This window comes from Oncorhynchus nerka, unplaced genomic scaffold, assembly GCF_034236695.1.
Source record: "Oncorhynchus nerka isolate Pitt River unplaced genomic scaffold, Oner_Uvic_2.0 unplaced_scaffold_6155, whole genome shotgun sequence".
NCBI classification, from domain to species: domain Eukaryota; kingdom Metazoa; phylum Chordata; class Actinopteri; order Salmoniformes; family Salmonidae; genus Oncorhynchus; species Oncorhynchus nerka.
Window position 1 is genome coordinate 1,536 of NW_027035160.1, and position 8,206 is coordinate 9,741.

At 41.2% G+C, this 8,206-nt stretch overlaps 1 protein-coding gene across 1 annotated transcript; it reads left to right on the top strand.

The window, feature by feature from the left end:
- The first annotated feature begins 2,749 nt into the window (after positions 1 to 2,749).
- Positions 2,750 to 5,840, top strand: LOC135566286 (gastrula zinc finger protein XlCGF28.1-like). The gene is made up of 2 exons (XM_065014058.1): positions 2,750 to 3,019; positions 3,778 to 5,840. Exons 1-2 carry the CDS (start codon positions 2,917 to 2,919, stop codon positions 5,031 to 5,033), a joined length of 1,359 nt encoding a protein of 452 aa, XP_064870130.1. The 5' UTR covers positions 2,750 to 2,916; the 3' UTR covers positions 5,034 to 5,840.
- The last annotated feature ends 2,366 nt before the right edge of the window (positions 5,841 to 8,206 follow it).

Below are 8,206 nucleotides of genomic sequence, written 5' to 3' on the forward strand. Positions count from 1 at the left end.
CGTAACCTTTATTTAACTAGGCAAGTCGGTTAAGAACAAATTATTTTTTACAATAACGGCCCTGACTACGCTGGGCAAATTGTGCGCCGCCCTATGGGACTCCCAATCACGTCCGGTTGTAATACAGCCGAGAATCAAACCAGGGTCTGTAGTGAAGCCTCTAGCACTGAGATGCAGTGCCTTAGACCGCTGCGCCACTCGGGAGCCCCTTGAAGTGTTGAAGGTCCCCAAGAACACAGTGGCCTCCATCATTCATTCTTTGCATTTTTATTTGATTTGTTCCTTGTAGGACAATCAACAATTACAGAAATACAATTTATTTTTTTATTCCCCCCCAACACAAAGACAGACAAAAACATATAACAACCAGACAAATAAGTTAACGTTGATGTCAACGTTGTGAACAGAGTGTCCCATGGTGGCGGTGGGGTTATGGTATGGGCAGGCATAAGCTACAGACAACTGCATTTTATCGATGGCCATTTGAATGCACAGAGATACCATGACACGATCCTGAGGCCCATTGTCCTGCCATTCATCCGCCACCGTCACCTCATGTTTCAGCATGACAACGCACAGCCCCATGTCGCAAGAAAGACTCTGTACACAATTGAAAATGCTGAAAATGTCCCAGTTCTTCCATGGCCTGCATACTCAGACATGTCACCCGTTGAGCATGTTCGGGATGGTCCGGATCGACGTGTACGACAGCTTGTTCCAGTTCCCTCCTATATCCAGGAAGCCTTTGAAGAGTGGGATAACATTCCAGATGCCACAATCAGCAGCCCGATGAACTCTATGCAAAGGAGACGGGTCCCGGATGAGGGGGCAGCAGCTATCCACTTCTCCGGTACTTCATTTGTAAATTGGGAGGTGCCGGTACAGAAAGGGAGCGCGAGAAGGGGTAACCTGGGGGTCTCTGATGTATCAGAACGCATAAAACAATAAAACATCACCTTTATAATAAAGCATTGCATTTATTATCATGGCTTTTGTGTACTGGCATATTATTCTTTTTTAATATGATTTATTTAATCTTTATTTAACTAGGCAAGTCAGATAAGAGCAAATTCTTATTTACAGTTACGGCCTACCCCGGCAAAACCGGGGCGATGCTGGGCTAATTGTGCACTGCCCTATGGGACTCCCTATAACGTGTGATAGAGACTGGATTTGAACCAGGGATTGTTGTGATGCCTCTCTCACTGAGATTTGGTGCCTTAGACCGCTGCACCACTCGGGAGCAGTGGTGTTGAGCCGCTTACAGAAGTTACACACATGAAGTACATTTATTGTAGCCTGGAGTCCAGGAAAAAATGTGGCCTTTTATAAACGTATTTTATGTAGTCATTTTAGATGACTGGGGACTTTTGAAGAATCATTTTTAATACCTCACAAATGACCAAAATGACAGACTACTTTGACACGAATAAACTGAGAATCTGAGATCAATATAAACGACCGTGTCTCTAATCCATCAATAGCCTAGGCCAGGTGTGAGGAGAAACACATTGTACAATATGAGGGGGAAGTTATAGTCCTAAACAAGCTTTCCAGTTTCACTGACTCACCCAATGATGTGCAGCTCACTCACCTGTATTTTCTTTTCAGCAGGATCGATGTTTTCCAGCGATTGTATTAGAAATATTGCTAAAGGCCTGTTTTGGCTGCTTGCTGTTCACTGACAGATTTGCCACATGTTCCTGACTGTAGACATGCCTTGTGATTTGGCTGCACACAATCCACAACTAGGCTATTTAAAAAAAAATAGCTATTGATCCTCTGTGGATAAATTATAGGCTTACTCCTGGTTTAGTATTGGGAATTATTTCATTTCTTTCTGAACAGACTGCAGAGTTCCCTCAGCTATTATTCTATTAGGAAATAAATGAAATGCAATGCTGGAGAGATGAGAGTTGTCAACTCATATCTAAACTCAGCAAAAAAAGAAACTTCCTCTCACTGTCAACTGCATTTATTTTCAGCAAACTTAACATGTGTATATTTTTGTATGAACATAAGATTCAACAACTGAGACATAAACTGAACAAGCTCCACAGACGTGATTAACAGAAATTTAATCATGTGTCCCTGAACAGGGGGGGGGGTCAAAATCAAAAGTGGCCACCAGCTGCATTAAGTACTGCAGTGTATCTCCTCCTCGTGGACTGCACCTGATTTCTAGGACACATCTGCATATTTCTCGAGCTCTGAAGTGCTTGTGTGCAATAACTCAATTCACCTTTGCATTCCTTCTAAACAATGCAATTTAAAAATAAAAACTTCTGCAAAGGGTAATGTCTACAAATATTAGTCCACTCTGTACATAACAGATTTTAGTTTTGGGAACAGAAAACTGTTTTGAGTCATTTATTAATTTATGTAAATTCAAGAAATCTACTACAGGTTAAGTTTAGTTATGTTGTGTAGCGTGTACTTTTGTCTAATTTGAATGAATTCACGTTTTGTTGTCAATGCTTACCTACCTGATTACCCACTGGAGCTGAGTACCAGCACCTCAATTTTCTACTGCTTGAGCTCATGTTCCTCTTATAGAAAAATAGCTCAACAGTATTGTGGAGGTCCTGTATCTAAATAATAACAGTACTGGCACCCACAATGAGTACATACACCTATTTCAGTCTAAGTCAAGCACTGAATTTGATAATTGAACAAGAAGAAATAGAATATATTTTAATTGAGAATAAAGAAAGTGCCAGAACTGTCAAGACAATTAACTTCTTGTGTCTGTTTCACATTGTTACTACAGGACGACTAGAATTAAGTCTGAGGCCGGTAACATCAACAGTGAGGACAAACCCAGCCTGCCTCTCTCCTTCCACACTGAGTCCAAACCTACAGTCACTGGGTCCTGATTGTGACAGTGGAGCCCAGTTTTTACAGCAGGATCCAGAGATGACATCAGTGAAGCTGGAAGACTGCAGTCAAACACTGGAGCTGAATGTCAACATTAAAGATGAAGAAGAGGAGGAGAAGATTGGGAAATCTGTTTCTCATGGTAAGAACAGGTTCTATCTAAATTTGTTATTCATTCCAACTTCCCACTGTGTATGAAAAGTTGCAGTAGAACTGTTTCATGATGAACTGTTTCAATGAGAAGGTAGATATTATTTAATGCTACTGAGACTTGCCTGGTTTGACACCAGTAAAGGGAATGTTTTATTCACTGAGCTATCTGGAGTGATCAGAGAGGAGACTAAATAAGTGACGGAGACAAACTGCTGGTGTGTTTAAAGTTCTATGATTGAATTTATTTTAATTTTTTAAATGTACCTTTATTTATTATTTACATTGACATCCTACACCCTGCCAAACCCGGACGACGCTGGGCCAATTGTGCACCGCCCTATGGGACTTCCAATCATGTGATACAGCCTTGTTACCAACCATTGTGATAGTGAGTGGAAGATGAAATGACTCATAATTTTTAACAACTTTAAGAAATGTTTTATTCTCTTTTGTTTTGTACAGCCTACTGATATGAATAAATATGTCACCTGGTACAGCAGAAGAGGACTGGCCACCTCTTTTAGCCTGGTTCTTCTCTACGTTTCTTCCTAGGTTCCTGCTTGCTGGGGAGTTTTTTGTGTGACCACTTTGCATCTACATCTGCATTGCTTGCTCTTTGGGGATTGAGGAAGGGTTTCTGTAAAGCACTTTGTGACAGCTTCTGATGTAATAAGGGCTACATAAAATACATGTGATTGACATGTATATCACACCAACTGACTGGTTCTTCTGATGTTGTTCACACAGGAGACCATGTTGAGACATTCTCTACATCCAGAGAGCAACAGCAGGAAGATCACAGAGCTAAGAGGTCTCACCACTGCCCACATTGTGAGGAGATTTTCCCATTTCTATCAAAGCTAAAAATACACCTAAAAATACACACAATAGAGAATCGGTATTCCTGTACTGACAGTAGGAAGAATTTCACAACATCAAAGGCTCTGACAGTTCATCAGAGAGTGCATACAGGAGAGAAGCCGTATTCCTGCTCTGACTGTGTAAAATGCTTCACAACATCAACTGAGCTAAAAGTTCACCAGAGAACACACACAGGAGAGAAGCCTTACTCCTGCTCTGATTGTGGAAAGAGTTTCTCTCAACTAGGCACGTTAAAACACCATGAACGTATACACACGGGAGAGAAGCCTTACTCCTGCTCTGACTGTGGAAAGAGTTTCTCTGTACTGGAACACTTGAAAGCACATGAACGTATACATACAGGTGAGAAGCCTTACTCCTGCTCTGACTGTGTTAAATGCTTCACAACATCAACTGGGCTAAAAGTTCATCAGAGAACACATACAGGAGAGAAGCCATACTCCTGCTCTGATTGTGTAAAATGCTTCACAACATCATCTAGGCTAAAAGTTCATCAGAGAACCCATACAGGAGAGAAGCCTTACTTCTGCTCTGACTGTGCTGTGAGTTTCTCTCTACTGAGCCACTTAAAACGACATACACATATACACACAGGAGAAAAGCCTTACTCCTGCTCTGACTGTGGAACGAGTTTCTCTCTACTGAGCCACTTAAAACGACATACACATATACACACAGGAGAGAAGCCTTACTCCTGCTCTGACTGTGGAAAGAGTTTCTCTGTACTGGGTCACTTAAAAAGACACCGACATGTTCATACAGGAGAGAAGCCTTATTCCTGCTCTGACTGTGTAAAATGCTTCACAACATCAACTGAGCTAAAAGTTCATCAGAGAACACACACAGGAGAGAAGCCTTACTCTTGCTCTGATTGTGAAAAATGCTTCACAACATCAACTGGGCTAAAAGTTCATCAGAGAAAACACACAGGAGAGAAGCCTTACTTCTGCTCTGATTGTGTAAAATTCTTCACAACATCAACTGGGCTAAAAGTTCATCTGAGAACACACACAGGAGAGAAGCCTTACTCCTGCTCTGACTGTGGAAAGGGTCTCTCTCGAATGGGTCAGTTAAGAAGACACCAACGTAAACATAAAGGAAATAGACCCCAAAACTACTAAAGTAGTTCTTTAAAGCTTTTTTTGCTTTAGTGCTTTACACCACTGTATGCATCCATGCCGTGTGTCAACATTGCAGGCTGGTGGTGTGATGGTTGGGGTGTGTTTTCAGGGCACACATTGGGTCCCTTGATAAAAGATGAACAATGTTTGAATACCACAGGATATCTAAAGAATCATTGCCTATCAGGTGCCTCCCTTCATGGCAGCAGTGTATCCATCTGCAAATAGATTTTTTCAGCAGGATTATGCCACATGGCTTGTCCATGAATGGTTCCAAGAACATGACAGTGAATTCAGTTTACTGCAGTGGCCTGACGAGTCACCAGATCTCAATCCAATTGTGCATCTGTGGGAGGAGAAGGAAGGAGCTATTCGGAGTAGAGATCTACTCCCAGCCACATTGACACAATTGTGGGAAGCATTGGAGTCAACATGGGCCAGAATCCCTGTGGAACGTTCTCAACACCTTGGCCAGTCTATGTCCTGATGCATTGAGGCTGTTCTGAGGACAAAGGGGGTGCAACTCAATATTATGAAGGTGTTCCTAATGTTTTGTACACTCAGTGTATGTCAGAAAAGATGGTGTGATGATCAGTTTTTAGCATTAATTTGAGTGGATTGTTTTATATTACTAAACAACTTTTGTTGAATGATAAACAGGCTATGAATCAACTACTTGTGTTTATGAAATTGTATCTTAATACTAGATTCATTATTGTAGTCATTGATGATGAATGTATTTGAATAACTATGTTGAAGTTAATTGATCTGGTGGCAGGTAGAAATGAGTAAAAATAACGAAAAACCCTTGACTGAGTGGGTGTGTCTCTTGAGCATAACATACCCCAATACACTGTACATATTCAGAAGTGGACCTAGAAGTTTGTCCTTAAATATCTTCTAAATATCTATTGGGAGCCCATCTGGACCTGCCTTTTTACCTCCCTTCATATTGAAAATAGATGTTTCAACACAATCCAATTCCTTTTCCAGATCCAATTTAATGTCTTCTGACATAGAGGGAAAATGAAAACCTGATTAGTTAAGTTCTCAGGAGATTCAAAGGTATAAAATGTATAATTTGCCCCATAATACATGCTTTGAAAGCCTCCCATCTGGTAGTCGCTGACGTTTGGTCAGTGTTCAATGTAAAATAAACATCTATATGCACTCCAACATAATGTAAGACGTCTGGGTCCTGTAGCCATCTGGGATGCAAACGCCATCTAGAGGATCCTTTTACCAGTTTTGTATCCCTATAGAATAATGACACCGGGGAACGGTCACTCAGAACAATACTATCATATCCACTTCCTGCTACATTGGGAAGCAATGAGCAAGAAACTAAAAAGTAATCTATAGGAGAGTGATTTAAATGTCGATGAGTAACGTGATTACTCCCTTTTCCTCGGGTTCTGAATCCTCCAAGGTTCACATAGATTAAAGTCCTTAAAGAAATGCTGTAATTTCTTTCTACTTTGCGAATGGAAAGTGTCTAACCAGAGGAGCAATCTAGAGGAGGACCAATTAAAATCCCCTGCCATTTGGAAGGGAGGTTATCAATAGAAATGGGATCATCATCATTAGGACCATGAACATTAACCAGATTAATATGCTCATTCAAAGAGTTTCCTGTATCAAAATGTATCTAGCAGATGTATCAGTTATAATATTATCCACTTGAAACGGAACCGATTGGTGAATTAAAACCATAACAGAATGAGAATGAGAGGAGAAACAGGATGCTATTACTTGCCCTTGCCATCTCCTGCGTACTTTAAGTAGCACATCTTTCAACAAGTGGATTTCTTGTAGGAACACAATAGACGAATGAAGTTGTTTAAGCCCAGTAATCACCTGTTTAAGCTTGGATAGTTTACAAACTCCACAGACATTCCACAAAGTACATTTCAGTTTTGCATTTGAAGTCATTTAACCAAGATGTAAACATGGAATAAGCAATAGCATAAAGGAATATCTAAAATATATTTAGTAACCACAAGGACCTCATTAATATTTTGTAGTGAGAAAAATATGTAAAGATCTGTTGGAACAAACAAAAATAAATATATGCTAACAGTAGAACACTGAACCCCATTCCACTGTCTCCCTAACCGAGACATCCAGCTCTTCCCCTCCCACCTCCCCCTAATCGTAGCTTGGTGGACGACTGATCCATTAAAGGGAGCAGTCTAACCTAACGACGCTAAACAAAACAAAGTGTCTCCTGCCTTCTCTCGGCCATTACTCCTCACGAACAAAACAAAAGGCATATCTAGCAAGATGATATGTGAAATATCACAACAAAAGGCATATCTGGCAAGATGATATGTGATATATCACAACAAAAGGCATATCTGGCAAGATGATATGTGAAATATCACAACAAAAGGCGTATCTGGCAAGAGGATATGTGATATATCACAACAAAAGGCATATCTAGCAAGATGATATGTGATATATCACAACAAAAGGCATATCTAGCAAGATATGTGAAATATCAAATCAAATTTATTTATATAGCCCTTCGTACATCAGCTGATATCTCAAAGTGCTGTACAGAAACCCAGCCTAAAACCCCAAACAGCAAGCAATGCAGGTGTTGAAGCACGTTGGCTAGGAAAAACTCCCTAGAAAGGCCAAAACCTAGGAAGGAACCTAGAGAGGAACGAGGGTATGAGGGTGGCCAGCCCTCTTCTGGCTGTGCCGGGTGGAGATAATAACAGAACATAACCAAGATGTTCAAATGTTGATAAATGACCAGCATGGTCAAATAATAGGTCTGGGACAGGTAGCACGTCCGGTGAACAGGTCAGGATTCCATAGCTGCAGGCAGAACAGTTGAAACTGGAGTAGCAGCACGGCCAGGTGGACTGGGGACAGCAAGGAGTCATCATGCCAGGTAGTCCTGAGGCATGGTCCTCCGAGAGAGAGAGAGAAAGAAAGAAAGAGAGAAAGAGAGAATTAGAGAGAGCATACTTAAATTCACACAGGACACCGGATAAGACAGGACAAATACTCCAGATATAACAGACTGACCCTAGCCCCCCGACACATAAACTACTGCAGCATAAATACTGGAGGCTGAGACAGGAGGGTCAGGAGACACTGGCCCCATCCGATGACACCCCGGACAGGGCCAAACAGGAAGGATATAACCCCACCCACTTTGC

Coding starts and splice junctions, on each gene's coding strand:
- LOC135566286 (XM_065014058.1), top strand. CDS start 2,917: ATGACATCAGTGAAGCTGGAAGACTGCAGTCAAACACTGGAGCTGAAT. Junction 3,020..3,777: donor TGGGAAATCTGTTTCTCATG/GTAAGAACAGGT, acceptor TTGTTCACACAG/GAGACCATGTTGAGACATTC.